This window comes from Harpia harpyja, chromosome 19 (genome assembly GCF_026419915.1).
Source record: "Harpia harpyja isolate bHarHar1 chromosome 19, bHarHar1 primary haplotype, whole genome shotgun sequence".
Taxonomy (NCBI): Eukaryota; Metazoa; Chordata; class Aves; order Accipitriformes; family Accipitridae; genus Harpia; species Harpia harpyja.
The window spans coordinates 18419795-18433987 of record NC_068958.1 but is presented as its reverse complement, the minus strand read 5'-3'; the positions used below and the strand labels follow the sequence as shown (position 1 = coordinate 18433987).

Here is a 14193-nt window from a genome sequence, read left to right as displayed (position 1 = left end):
GAACCTGGCTATTAATATTAATAATAACCCCCCGCAGCTGCTATTCACCGACCTCAAAGCACAACCTGAAGTAACCCTGTTCCCTAGATGGGGAAATCTCCACTCCCTGCCGGATGGGGAAACTGAGGCACGGGAACTGGGGCAGGAGCAGTGCCAGGAGCTTTCCCTGCTCTCCCATAGGGCCTGGCCTGGAAGATGGGGCAGCAAAACCATGGGGAGGTCCCCACAGCCTGATGGTAACCCATGGATGGGTGAGCCAGAGTGGGTGGAGAGGGTTTTCCTGGCTGGGGAAAAAAAAAAAAAAAAAAAAAGAAAAAATAAATAGAAATAAATAAAAGAGCCCATTCTGCCCCCCAGCCTGAGCTCTGCCCCACGGCGATGGGCTGATATCCCTGTGGGAAGCAGGGGGCTGAGCTCTCCGGAGGGATTTCGCGCGTCCTCGCCCGCCGGCGCGGGCAGGCGATGGTGCTGGGGCTTCTCCCTGGCTTTGGCAGTCTGGTCATGTCCTGCCGGGGAGAGCAGCAGGACTGAGTCACGTTCCAGCGGCAGCAGTGACTCACGGCCGCCCCAGCCTCCCAGGGAGCAGCCGGCACATTGCAGAGATTCCTGGATGGAGGCAGGAAAATAAAATTAAATAATAACAACTGCCAGCACATACCCCCCCCCCTTCCTTCCCCCAGCCTCCTGCAACACAGGCGCAAACAGCAAATTCCTGCGCCACCGGGAAACACCTCCCGCCTCGCCAGACGCTGAGATGCACGACCTGGTTCTCAATTGCATGAAACACTCTTTGCCAGCAGCCTGTGGGGCCCCCCAAAAAGGAGGTGGAAGCTGCACCCCCCCCCCCAAAGCTCCCCCAAGCCTGGGGACACCCCGGCAGCGAGGTCCTTCTAGTACAATGCAAAGTGGGGGGTGCAGCTGGGTGGGTCCTGGGGTCCCCCTCCTGCTTTGCATTGCTCCCTGGTGGGCTTGGGGGGGGGGATGCAGAGCAGGATGGGGGTACCCCAGCCCTAAGGTTGTGCGATCCTGGCTGTGGGGGTCTTTTTGGCGGGGGGAGCATCACAGATGTTTTGCATCATTTAGCATCATCTCCCATCCTTAAACCCCCCCCCCACCCAGGGGGGGGTGTCCCCAGCCTTGGGGGAGCTGGGGGTCCCATGTGTCTCTGCAGCCCCGGGCATGGCAGGGAGGGATGCACCAGGGCAGGGCTCTGCCACGGCTGCCTTCGGCCTCAGCATATCTATTATTTAAAGCGCTCGGCGGGAGCGGTGGAAACCCCCATGGGCTGCGGAGGCTGCGCGGCGGGGAGAGGCCATGCTGCTGCTGCTGCTGCAGCTCCGGCCTGCGCAGCCCCAGCACCGCGGCGCTGCGGCGAGGGCGATGCTGCTGGAACGGCTGCACGCTCAGCATCGTCGAGCAGAGCCCCTATGGGTCCCAGCCCCTATAGGGCAAGGCGCAGGGGAACACGCCTGTGGAGCCCGACACCTATAGAACCCAATAACTATAGAGCAAAAGCCCCCGCTGCGGAGGGCTGGCCCCTATGGAACCCAGCTCCTATACAATCTAACCCCAGGCGTTATAGAGCAAGAGCTACTGCCCCAGCGATGCAGTCCCCTGGAGACCAGCCCCTATAGAGCAGGAAAACCCATCTCGCATTGCAGAGTGCAGCCCCTATAGGGACCTGCAATTAGCAAGCAAGAGAATATGCCCGATAGAGCAGTCCCTGTAGAGGGGACCCTGTAGAGAAACCCACTATAGAGCCTATCCCTGTAAAACAAGAGCCCCCACCCCATAGAGCAGCCCTGCAGACTGGGGGCGTGGGGTTTTATAGGGCCCATATGGTGCCAATCCCACCCCACACCTGGGGGGGCACGTGGAATAACCAGCCCCGGGACCTGCTGAGCCCCTTTGTGGGGAGCAGGGGGAGATTGCTCCACACAGAGCCCTGCAGCGGGGTGCAGGGGGGACCACAATGCCCCCCCGACTTCTCCGTGTCCCTGCCGGCCACCTCTCCGCTCGCCCCGTGCCCTCGAACCTCTCTGCATCCCCTTTCCCGCAGCACGGATGGGGGTGCGGTACCCAGCCGGGGTTTGGGATGAGTATGGGACAACGAAGGCTCTGCAAAGCGGCGGCTGCACCGGCGCTTGTTCCCCTTTGCTGCGGGCTGGGTTTTCTCAATGAGGGGTGGCCCGGCCCCCAGCATCGCTGCGGCACGTGGGTTTCACAATGTATTTTGGTCAGTGCTTACAAGAAGAGGCCGCGGGGAGGGTTGCGGTGGGGGGGATTCCAGTAAATGGCCTTCAAGCCTTCCTCATTCTTGAGAATAGGAAACTACACGACTTCTCCACGGGGTTTCGCTTTCTGCGTGGGGAGGCAAGAGGCCAAACTGCTCCGCTTGACCATCGCTGTGACGCAGCCAGGGGATCGAAAACACACGGGAAGGGAAAAATTCATCAGTGCGTTTGCTGCACGTCTTGGGTGCAAAAATATCTTTTTTTTTCCTAGGAAAGCAGAGTGGGGGAATCACAACCCCCGCCCATTAATTAGGTCTCCCACCAGCCTGTTTTGATGATGCTCGTGGCAGCTGAGTGATGCTGTGTCCCAGCCAGCCGTCTTTGGGGACAGCACGATGCCGAGGCCGTGGCAGTAACATGCCCCGGTGCCCCATCACCCCCTCCATCCCTCGGCCGCCTCTCTTCCCCGGCAGCCCCTTTCCCGTGGCACACGTGGATGCTGCAGTGGGGCAGTGGTCCCCAAGGGCGGCTGGGGGGGCCGAGAGGGGGGTAGGTAAGAGCTGGTAAAAATAGCACCCAGGTGCCCTCTGCCCCAGAAGCGATTTCTCGTTTGGTAAACAGGAAATCTATTCTTAGGCCCATTCATGAGCCACGGGCTGACAGCAGCTTCCCGGTCCGGGCTTGTTTTGTTCCTCGCTGACACAGGGGTGACGCTGAGGCGGAAGGCCACCACGCAGAACCTTCCAGCCCTGCGGGCTTTCCCTTGTTCACTCTTTTCCCCCTGGCAGCACCCTGTGCTCCTCAGCTTTTCCAGGGGTGCTGGGGTTTCCCCTTTACACGAGGCGGTGGTGGGAGGCGAGGGCAGTTTTGGGGTGTCTCTGCAAACCCCCGTGCTGTTTGCTTCTGGGCCCGGCCCCATGCTGGGTGCATCCCAAGGGGCAATTGCTTTGGCAGAGCTCTGCCCCCAACATCTATCTCCTCTCCCCCTTCCTTGATGGTATTGCTTTAGTTGGAGGAGATAAAGCCACCACAGTTTGCCCTTTCCTGGGATGAGCTGAGCTGGGTAGATTGAGGAAGGAGGACGATGCTCACAGCTTTTTCCTGGCTCCCCAAAGTCCCCCAGAGTAGTGATGGCTGTGGTTCATCTTTGCTCCCCATCCTTTCCCCAAGCATTGTCCCCATTTGCAGTATCTGGCTCCAACTTGCTTCCTTTCCTGCTCTCCATGGATCTGTTTAGCCTGTGACGCCCTCGGGTTCTGCCCAAAGCTGCTGTGCTTTTGGCCGGTGGGCTGGAGCTGCTGCCTGATCCAGGTGCAGGCAGCAATCCCTGCCTGCTAGGGACAGCCTTCCCTGCCTGCCAGGGATAGTGGGCTCCCCCAGCTCCCTCATACCATTTCAGCCCCTCGCAGGCTCAGAAGTGGCAGTTCCTGCCTGGGCAACATTTCTGGGGAGGTAAAGAGGGTGCGGAGAGAAAAACGTGGGGCTGCAGCCTATAGTGCTGTGTGAAACGACCAGAGGTGCTCGTTATGCTGATGATGGAGAGGGGAATTCCCCCGTGTCTCCCCAGCATCACTGCCCTGCACCAGCACGGCAGCACCACCTGTGCGGACCCAGCCTTGTCCCAGAGTCTTTCCCCACCAGGAAACGAGTGACCCAGAGCGGTACAAGGGTGAAAGGTGCCTGTGGGCAGGATGGGGTGCAGGGAAAATCTGGCATGGGCAGGAGTGCAGGCTGGCATGGGGACGCAGGCTGGGGGTGTCTGTGGTTAAGGGGTACCCCCACACCATGGGATTGCAGCAGTGTGAGGCCAGGAGTGGTGACAGGCTGGGAGAGGGACACCCTAAATCCAGCACTAGGGTCCCTGAGCCGGGTGAGGGTGAGCTACAAAGCTGTGTCTCTGCAGGGTGTCAGATCCAGGCCCGTTACAGCTAAGGTGATGTGTGGCCCTGGCGACAGTTCCACGGGGCGCTCTGGAAAATACACCCCCCAAAAAAGCCCCTTGGACTGCACACGGGGGTTGCAGGTAGGATTTATCACAGCAGTCCCAATTCCACAGATGCTTTCACAAAACTGGGCATCCCCCCTGCACCATCCACTGCCGGGGCCAGGCTCGGAGGAAGGCTGAGGCATTGCTGCCCTCGGGCGGCAGCCGGCGGGACGACACAGCGGGCCGGGGCCAGGCTGGCTGCAGGGGCGCAGGCTCCCCAAAACCCTCTGGCTCTCCCTCCACCTCACGGCTCAGGTACTCCCATCGTCTCTGTCCAGTGCGGAGAGCAAGGAGGGAGGGGAAGGGGGATCCGGCTTGTCCGTATGGTGGCAAACGTGCCCCCGCCTTGCCCTTTTCGTGACCAAAAAAAACAAAACGCAGAGAGGTCAGGGATCTGCCTGAAGCCAGCCACGAACAGGATGGGCAGGGGGAGGTTTGACCCGCCAGGCAGCCCAGGAGGTGGCGATGGCCTCATTCTGCTTCGTCGCAGGAGTCCATATCCTCGCCCTCCTCCGGGTGTGTGATCCCCGCAGCGGAGCGCGCCATGGTCCTCATCCAGCGCCGCTTCAGCTCCTCGGTGTCAGCCACAAAGGTGTAGACCTGCCGGGACTGCACCAGCTGGAAGAGGTGGCGGGAGTCGCCCTGCGGCAGGTCCCTCACCTGGTAGCCCAGCAGCGGGATGGAGGTGTGGGCTCGGACGTCCTGCCAAGAGCAGAGAGAGCGGTGGGAGGCAGGGGATGGGCGCACCGGGATGTCCCTTGCAGATGGAGCTGAGCCCAGCCTTACCTGCGGGGCCGCGTAGATGTACAGCACGAGGGGATCATCCTGCGGGATCACAAACCAGCCCCGTGTGCCCCCCTTGCCGTTCTTGTCCAGCAGCTGCAGGGAACTGCACAGCAAACTCTTGCCCGATACCTCTGCGGCTCCTTTCTGCCAAAAAAGACCCCGAACAAATCCCTAAACACTCAAGGTGGGAGGCAGAAAGGGCACTGAGCGAAGGTCATTTTCTCGGGAATTCCCTGCCTGCTCCACAAAACCCCCCAAATCGGGGCAGGCGAGGGGCACTCCCGGCTGCGAGGGTCCTGCTGAGATCCCACGGCAGAAGGAAACCCGGATGCCTGGTCCCAAGGCTCAGAGCACGAGGGAGGGAGCTTAGCACATCCACCAGCCTCGCAATTAGCAGGCACCCTCTGACTGCTGCAGGTGCAACTCCCATCCCTTCTGCTGCAGGCACATGGCTGGGCTGTGACAGTCAGTCTGAGGACCAGGGCGAGTGGCAGAGCTCAGAGGAAGAGGGACAGAGGAGCAAGGCACGGGGAGGACAGGCAGAGAGGGGCAGAGCTCACCTCCAGGATGCCTTTGTGCTTCCCCTCCCGGTCCTCGAGCACCAAGTGGCCTGTCAGGAAGACGTAACATTCCTGGCACACGCGGTTCAGGCGGTTCCCGTCATACTGTAGCTCAGCCTTGTAGTCAGAGCAGCGAGCACACACCACCTACAACCACCAGACAGGGACACTGGTGAGACTGGGGCAGGGCTGGGGGATCCCAGGGGCAACTCCAAGAGGAGCTGAGGGGCAGGAGCAGCCCTGAGCCCAGGGAAAGGGGTAGAAGGTGTGGGAGAGGTACGCTCCTGCCCCAGCAGCCACCTGAGCAGGCCAGGAGAGAGGGAAGAGGGGGGGCGAACGGGGCAACTCACATATCCACAAGCTCGACAGTGGTGTCTCCGGCGCATGATAGCATTGAAGGGCTCCTTGCAGCGCATGCACATGGTCACCAGGTTGTCCCGTACCCACTGTGGAGCTCGGCGGCCCAGCTCCTCTGTCTGGGGGTGTGAGACTGCATTGCTGGGGCTGGCTAGCCGTGGTCTGGATGGTCTCAGCCCCTCTGCTCTCACACCTTCCCCTCCTCAGCCCTTCTCCCCATCCACAGCCTCCCCCCAGCTCTGTTTAGCTAGGGAAACTGAAGCACAGCAAGGTGGGCTCTCCTGAGCTGCTGCACAGTGGGGTGCTGGAGGCAGGCAAGGCATGGAGAGGGCAGGAGGGTTACCTTCAACGCAGGGGTGCCTGTCTCCAGCCCATGTACTGCTGTCTTAAAGGTCTCACTCCTCTTCTCCTTCCTGTCAATGGCATCTTGGAAGGCCTAGAGGGGAAGGCAGAGCTGGAGGGGCAGTCAGGGGGGGCTGCCCCTGACACAGGGCATCCAGCTGGGGGGAGTGAGATGTGTCACCTCTCCCAGCACTGTGGTACCTTGATCCAGGCATTCATCTCCTCCCCAGACCTGGGTACAAAAAGGGAGATGGATAAGCCACTGTCTCTCCTCCCCAAGGGTCTGCAGGACTGTCACCCTTCCCCTTACCTGGCTTGCAGTTCCAGCGTCCGCTGCTTTCCCGAGACCAGGAAGGTGTGAGGGAACTGCGCGTCGTTCAGCTCCCGCACCTGAGAGAGACCGAAGAAAGGATGTGGAGCAGCTGAACCCACCTGCAGCACACAGGGACCTTCCTCCATGATGTGGGGGACAGGGACTTCCCTCAGGCACAAGCCCTTCAGCCCCTCAAATCCTATGTGCACAAGATGACACTGCTGTTTCACAGGATCAGAGCATATCAACCAGTCCTCCTCACCCCTGGCTCCAGCTCCTCCCTCCTTTCTGAGGAAGAAGCAGCCACACTACACCCCAAAGCGGGGTGCACTTTGGAGGAACCAGGGTCTGGGAGGAGCACAAAGACAAGGTGCCTGACCTTCATGCTGTCCACGTTGATGCGGAGGTGGACCTGGAACTCAGCACCCACCTGGATGACCTTGGGCACACAGTACAGCAGCATGTTGTTGAACTGTGCAGGGGGGGAAGAGGGCTGGTTGGTGCCCAGCACCTGCGTGCTCAGAGCTAGGGGCTTCCCTGGGATCAAGGGTCCTTCACCCCCCTGGGGTTGAGCTGGTCCTTGGGAAGAATCCAGCCTAAAAAGTGACTGCTTCTGCCCCAGCCCTCTCCCACCCTACAAAGGCGAAGTGCTCTAGGAACATGGCATTTCCCAAGGGATGCTGTGCCCAGGGGATCAGCAGGTTCCCAACCACGTCCTATACAGGGTGCCCTACACTGGGCAGGTCAAACCCCCCCAGCTCTGAATTCATCACCTCTGTGTAGAGATGAACCAGCAACACCCCGGCCCGGCTGTGCTGCCCCGCTCCCCATTCCTATCTTATCTGCTCCCTGCCCTTCCCCTAGGCATCCCAGCTCCCACCAGGAACAGGTACTTCTCCGATGTGGTGTTGTTGCGGGTGGAGATTTTTTGGATCGGCCCCTCCTTGATCAGCTCATTGGAGGGGTCCACAATGTCATCCTCGAGGCCCAGCCGCTGATAGACCACCCAGAGGTTCTGCAGCCGTTCCTAGGGGAGGCAGAGGGACATGTTTCTGTGGGGAGCTGAGCAGCCACAACCTTGTCACCCCTGGGTCCCCTTCATCCCCAGCTCCCAGACCAGCTGCTGAGTACTGGGAGAGGTGGCACAGTTCTCTCACCCCAGACTGATCTCTGAGAGCAGCTCGCAGCCTTGAACAGCCGGTCACATCACAGCTGTTGTAGACATGACTTCCCCAGACTCAGGGTGATGGGGTTAGGCATCAAGAGCAGGGTCTAACCTCCTCTACTGAACCCGCAGCACTCCTGTCCCGTTCAGGGCAGGGCTGTGCTCCACTGAGTTGCACAGCAATGAGGCCATGAGGAAATCTGGCAAATCACCGTGCCGTGAGCCGCAAAGCACTGCCAGCTGGGGCAGGCACTCACCATCTCGGCAATAGCTGCGTTTGAGTGCTTGGCCACCATAAAAATCATCTCCAGGGCCTCTGCAACGAGAAGAGAAAGGGAGGAGGTTAAACACTTGCTAGGGAGCTGTGGGAGAAAACTCCTGGGTCTCTCCCTCACGGGCGGGAGACACGCGTGTGGCAGCTGCTGCCCTCCCCTGGACACAACCTGAATGGCCCTGAAACGCTGCACCAGCGTCTGGGTCCGGCCAGACTGTGCGGGGTAGCGTGCTCGGGTCCTGGGGGGACAGATAGCCGGCTCGTTTATCACTCCATCCCAGCAGGACTGGGAAATGCTGTCATCCGTAGGGGTCTGATAGCTTCCCCAGCCACTGCAGGTCTCCCTGGGGGATGCTCAGGAGGGATCATCTTTATCCCGAAACACCACCCACCTTCCCCGCTGACCTCCATAGACCCTAAAAGGGCAGATTAATCCCTCTCCCTGCTTAGAAAAGGGTTAGACTGAGAAGTTTATCCAAGGGCACAGGGCAGCTGGTGAGAGAATCTGGGTATCCTGATGCCTGTGTACAACATCGGGGGTTGTTATTTCCCCTACAAACCCACCCTGTCACTCCCCACAGCGGGGAAAGCCAGATGGAAGCCCTTACTCTCTGCATCGTCCCGGTCTGGGGACTCAGGCGGTAGTTTTCGGACATAATCTTTCAGGAGGAGTTCGTAGCGCGGGATCCTCTGCACAGGTTCCAGCATGTGGTGCTGCAGCGTTAGGTTAGCACAGGCTTTCCTCTTCTGGGGAGAGACAACACACATGGAGAGAGAAACAGTGACCAAGGCAGCTCCTGCTCTCCGCTGCTTCCCCCTTGCAGAGAAACTTTGGGGAGCACTGCTGTGGTCCCCCACTGTGCCATGGCCCATTACCTGGATGTCAGCAATGAGATCCTGGAAGGGTGGTGATTTCTCTGACCACACAGTGATGAGCTCCACAGCCTTGTCGAAGTTCTTCACATATTCACCATACATCTTGAGGAATGGTGCAAGCTTCTGGATCACATCCCCGATCCGCGGGTTGCAGCTCCTGCAGGAAGAAACCACAGACCAGCAGCTTCCTCAGTCCAGCGGGGCAGGCAGCGAGTGAGGGATGAAGCGAAGGGGCGGCTTGTGGATGGTGGAGGACAGAGGTTTTTACTGCTGCGACCTGCTACGTCCCCATACAACTTCTTGCTCTCCAGAATGGGAATGTCCCCAGCCTGCAGCCATCCTGGGCTATTCATGCCTGGGCACACACCTAAACCACCTGAGATGTCACCTCCCTTTTCCGAAGTACCCTGGTCTGGGTTGGAGTGTTTTAAGGAAGTGCTTTCCAGCACAAAGACATTTGGAGCAAAATAGGCTGAGCTCTGGTGCTGGTGGAAGACCAAATTCATCACTGCTCCCCCATTGTGGCAAAGCAACCCAGGTGTCTTGCCCACCCTTCTGGCAGCTCACCAATCCTCCATGCGCTTCTGCAGCTCTGGCAGGAAGAACTTGGCGTGGAACTGGTAGATGGAGGAGATGTTGGAGAAGATCATTTTCACCACCTCCTCTGGGACTGTCTTCCCATTTTTGGCTTCTTTCATCAGCTCTGTATAGAATACCTAGAAGAAAGAAGGGGTGAATAAAAAGGGTCAGGAAGAGGCTTGAGGATCCCATTCCTTCTCTAAGACTGGCACATCGTGCAGTGAAAATGCCTGACTCTGTGCAGAAGGGAAATGCCAGGCCCCAAGAGAGAAGCAGGGGGGATGGTAGGCTTTGCTGGGACAAAGGTGCTCCCTGGAGGTGTGGGGTGTAGGAAAGGCAAAGGCCAGACCCATTCTCTGGCCATGAAGACCAGCAGCCCGGTGTGGCTCTCATCTATATAGCTTCATTCTCTCCAAAATCTTCAGTAAACAGTCCCTGGCCTGTGCATACCCTGAACTGAGCCTGGGCACTGCCACAGGGTCCAAGCCCTGCTGAGGAGCACATGAAAATTGGTGAGTGTGGGGCTGCACCAAGGTCCTGCCTGCTTTGTCAGAGTGAAGTGGCCGAGCTATGCTGGTGGGGGCAGATGGCAGCAGGGCTATTGCTTCCCAGACTTGCATGGGCCTCTCTGCTCTCCAGCTCACCTGGTCGAGAAGGTGGAGGCGGTTGACATAAGCCTGCTCTGTCTCCAGCAGCTCCAGAGCGATTTTCTTTTCCTCTTGTTCCTGCATGGGGAGAAGGGCTCAATATCGTGGGCAGAGATGCAACCCCCACTGGCCTGAGGGGATTCAGCTCTGTTCCCCAGTGTTCACAGACCATGGCCCAGCATCAAACTGGACCTCACTTATCTGAGGGCAAGGGAAGGACCTCTACAGAGCATGCAGTGAAAACAAGGGTGAAAACAAAGCTGTTGGGAAGCCTGGCTCATGTCTTCCTGGGTCACACCTTTCTATATGCCTCCTGGAGCAATACAGGGCTAGCGATGCCGAGGAGTGGGGCAGGGTGGGGTGGGTTAACCCCATGGTCTACAATTGCATCTAGGAATTGAATGCAGTCCTGCAGAAACGTGCCTGCAGTCAGCAAAGGGCAGCACAGCCCTGGGGATGCCCTGGGATGGACATGGCTGGGCCCACCTGTACATCTGACGTCCACGGTGTAGTTACATCAGAGCTGGAACAGACATTCTCTGCTTGGATCTACCTGATTATGGGGAATTTGTGCCCAAAGCACCAGGGAAGGGGCCACTTCGCTGTCAACCTACGCACCAGCCCTTGCAGGGCAGTGACTTACTCAGGGCCAGCAGAGACCTCAGCTCTGGTCCAGCCCACGCGACTCCCCGCCTGAGCATGGGCACATGCCGGCCTCACCTGAGCCACCTCCAGAGCTTACCTTGCTGCCAAGCTCGAGGCCTGGGTCCTGCTGCCTCCTCCAGTTGCCCTCCCTGATCTTGTGTCGGAAAGAACGGAGGCATTTGAAGCTCATCCCCCGCCGACCCTGCTGCTGCTCCTCCTCCTCCTCTTCCTCTGCTTGGTGCCTGGCAGCCATCTGGGAGAGGCTCTGGCCCCGGCTGTTGGGGGACGCTGGAAGCTGTTGGGGCTGGCTGGTTGCAGGAGTAGTCTGGCCGTATGGAGGCTGCTTGTCCCTCCATGGAAAATTGCTGGCCCTGCCATGGAGGAGTCAGAGTGATCAGCTCAGCCATTCCCCCAGCACAGCGCAGCCCACTCAGGCCCAGGTTAAAGCCACCATCCTCGAGTGAAGGCGATAAGACAGAGCAGCACCCCAGTGCTGATGCTGCTTTGCTCTGCTACAACCCTGCTGATACAAACCAGGGTCTGAAAGCCCATACATCCTCCAAGGGGGCCAGGATCCAGCCCTTCTTCTCCCAGTGCATCCTGCTGATGTGGTCAGTCTCCGTCCTGCTCTAGAAAAGCACGACTGCTGTTTATCCCACCCACAGCCATTTATTTCCCAAAGTATAGCTCTGCCCTTTGCGGTGCTGGCACGGCTCTGGCTTTCTGCCTGTGGCCACCACGGAGCCAAAGCAGGGAGTCAGCAGCCTTGGGCATGAGGCTTTAAAAGCCAAATAGTCAAGAGGTGTCAGCCAAGAGGAGAGCTTGTGTAGGTGGTTTTGCAGAGGGGTAGTTTTTTGGTGGTTTTCTCTCTTCCCTTTTCTGGCAGAGACAAGGAAAACAGGTCCAGAGCAGCCATGGGGGAGAAACCTCACAGAGCACAGGCCTTTAAGATGACAAAAGTGAGTTGTCTGTCATACGACAGCTGGTTTGTGTAGTAAATTGCTCTGGGCAGCAACTGGAAAGACATCCACTGGTGGCCTACAGACAGGAGTGGGATGAGGAGGAGCGGAAAACCAGGGTGAAACTGGACATAAAACTGCACAGTTAAGGATAGATGACTTGAGGGGCAGACACTCATCTGAAGAGGATGATGGGTCCATCCCCATGCTGATGAGCATGCATCTGTGAGCTCGGGAGTGCATTCGCAGCCATGCATGCATTCCCCCAGTCCATGGGGGCTGGCATAACCCTTCACGTGACAGAGAGGCTTTATCTGTCCCTTCTGGTGCCTCCCAGACCTGTGCCAGCCTAAACGCACTGCCGAGATCCAACAGGGAACTTCTCTCTTTCTATTTGCACTGACTTGGGCTAAACCGTTTTCTGTTCCAGAAAACTCATTTCCAGGTTCCCCAGCTTCCTCCAAAAGTCATAAGTTACTTTTATTTCCTCTAAATCAAACTCACGCTTCACAATAAATGACAAACACACTGCAGCAGCGAAATGGAGGCAGATCGAACACTGCAAATGGTTCCAACGCAACAACATCACAGGCCAAATTTTGACTGTGGCACCACGGGGACAACCACGCTGCTCTGGAGCCATCCAGAGCACAAAGCCCGGAGCAAAGCACGCAGTGGAGATGCAGGTGAAGTTCCCAGAGCAGAAGGAAATCTTGTGGCTGACCATCTTTAGGAAGTGCTGCAAAACTCATCTGCCCAACCACCCAGCCTCATTAAGGCTCACTGAGAGCACCCCACTGATACAAGGGAAGGAAGATTCAGTATCCCGATTCAACAGATGGGGAAACTGAGGTACGGACCACAACGATGACTCACCCCAAACCTCAGAATTACTTCTACACCAGGGGCAAGGCAGATCCCCTTGCTCTGACCCTGGCACATGCTGTCTGAGGGTCCCAGCTCACACTCCAAGTGAAGGCACTGGTTTATGGAGCTGCTATGCAGCCCACAAAGACCTTGCTCTCGCCCTTAAAATGATGCTTTCTCTTCCCTTTCCTAGGAGCCACATCACTGCAAACAACTGGATAGTCTGAGGCTGGTGCCTGAGGCTCGGATCCTTCCAGAGGCTCAAGCGGTTAATTCCCAGCAAAGACCCCTGCCTACATAATTGCAAACCAAAATCCTTTTTCCCCAGCAGCAGGGGAAAAAACATTCATCAGCCAGGCTGACTGCAAAGGTGCTGAGTGCGGAGGGAACAAGCATGCCACAATCTAACCCTGGGCCAGGGACAGAAACCTCCAGCAAAGTCAGTCAGATCCCACTGAGGTTTTCAGACTTCTGTGCATGACCCACAGCAGGAGGAAGACACTGGGGCAGATCCAAGTGCTAAAGAATAGCAAATCACCTAGTCAGCTTCTCCACAGCCTCCAAACCACCTCCACGGTGGGTTTCCTCCTTCCAAAACCCACACCACGTGGAGCCCCAACGCACCCGCAGTGCCCAGGAGCCTCCCTCCTTACCATTGCTCTTCGAACACAGCCACCAGGTTCAACACACTCCGTTGATTATCAGCCTCTCCCTCCATGGCACTGGCTGCACCGGCTGGGAGCAGGTCCAGGGTGTAAAGGAGCTGCAGGGGCAGCTGCTGATGGCTGCGGCTCCCTTCTTCTCTCCCCCTCTCTGCTTTGAAGTGTTTCTGGGACCCAGGATGTTGTTTGGGGATGAGGATTTGCACAAGGCAAAGACCATCTGCTGTCCTTTCTGTGCTAGTGGAGCTTTTCTCTGGGTTGGCCTCAAAAGGGAAAAGGAAAGAGGAAGCGAGTCTGGTTGCAAGTAGGAGAAACACTGAGAAAACACTGGGAATTTGTTCAGTTTGGGGGGGACCTTGCCCTGTGCCCCAAACTAGCGGCATAACCAAGTCCAGAACAGCAGCAGGGCCAGCGCAAGGGTACAAGCTGGGCAGGAGGCCTGACCTGCTCAATGGGGTGTGCTGTGTCCCACCACGCGTTGGAGCCCGGGGTGCCCCTCACGGGCTGTGTGTGAGCCTGAACAATCCTGCTGCTACTAGGGGCCATGAATAGGCAGGAGGGGACCTGCTGTGAGGGATGGGAACGGGTGAGAGGCTTGCTAGCACTGCAGGCCCCACAGACGACCCCCTCGTGTGTGTCCAGCTGGAGCCAACCCCCTGAGGAGAGCCCTGGCGAAAACAAAGCGCAAGGCACGACCCCACCACGCCACATCTCCCCCTATACCCCACGGCCTCGCTGACTCCCCCCCTTCCCTGTCACGGCCCTCGGCCGACCGCGGCTGCCCCATCCCTGGCCCTGTCATGGCCGCCCCGTCCCCTCCCTCACACTGTGGCTCTATCCCCCCTCCCGCCCTTCACGCCAATGGTTCCACCCCGCCCCCCCTTCCAAGTCCTTCACGCAATGGTTCCGCCCACCCCGCCCGGCGCGGTGACGCAGCGAC

At 58.4% G+C, this 14193-nt stretch overlaps 1 protein-coding gene across 7 annotated transcripts; it reads right to left on the bottom strand.

The window, feature by feature from the left end:
• Positions 1-4248: 4248 nt before the first annotated feature.
• Positions 4249-14189, bottom strand: FGD2 (FYVE, RhoGEF and PH domain containing 2). Of its 7 annotated transcripts, none has more exons than XM_052815708.1 (18): positions 14168-14189; positions 13698-13820; positions 13245-13516; positions 10863-11136; positions 10118-10198; positions 9462-9610; positions 8895-9051; positions 8627-8765; positions 8002-8060; positions 7460-7606; positions 6959-7051; positions 6577-6656; positions 6468-6498; positions 6268-6360; positions 5918-6043; positions 5568-5714; positions 5008-5151; positions 4249-4923 (listed from the first exon to the last, which is right to left on the bottom strand). In XM_052815708.1, the coding sequence occupies exons 2-18, from the start codon at positions 13797-13799 to the stop codon at positions 4693-4695; spliced, it is 2325 nt and encodes a 774-aa protein (XP_052671668.1). In that variant the 5' UTR covers positions 13800-13820; positions 14168-14189; the 3' UTR covers positions 4249-4692. The 7 variants fall into 7 exon arrangements, with proteins under 7 accessions (XP_052671668.1, XP_052671669.1, XP_052671666.1 ...); XM_052815709.1 differs by having other exon boundaries at positions 13698-13817; positions 14168-14180; XM_052815706.1 differs by lacking the exon at positions 14168-14189 and having other exon boundaries at positions 13698-13964.
• Between the last annotated feature and the right edge of the window lie 4 nt (positions 14190-14193).

What these genes read in the sequence shown, in the direction of transcription:
- FGD2 (XM_052815706.1), bottom strand. Translation starts at nt 13,964, where the DNA reads ATGTGGCGTGGTGGGGTCGTGCCTTGCGCTTTGTTTTCGCCAGGGCTC. An exon ending in ACGCAGCTATTGCCGAGATG is followed by an intron (nt 7,607 to 8,001) that starts GTGAGTGCCTGC and finishes TGCCTCCCCTAG; the next exon opens with GAACGGCTGCAGAACCTCTG. An exon ending in AGCACAAAGGCATCCTGGAG is followed by an intron (nt 5,152 to 5,567) that starts GTGAGCTCTGCC and finishes CTTTTTTGGCAG; the next exon opens with AAAGGAGCCGCAGAGGTATC.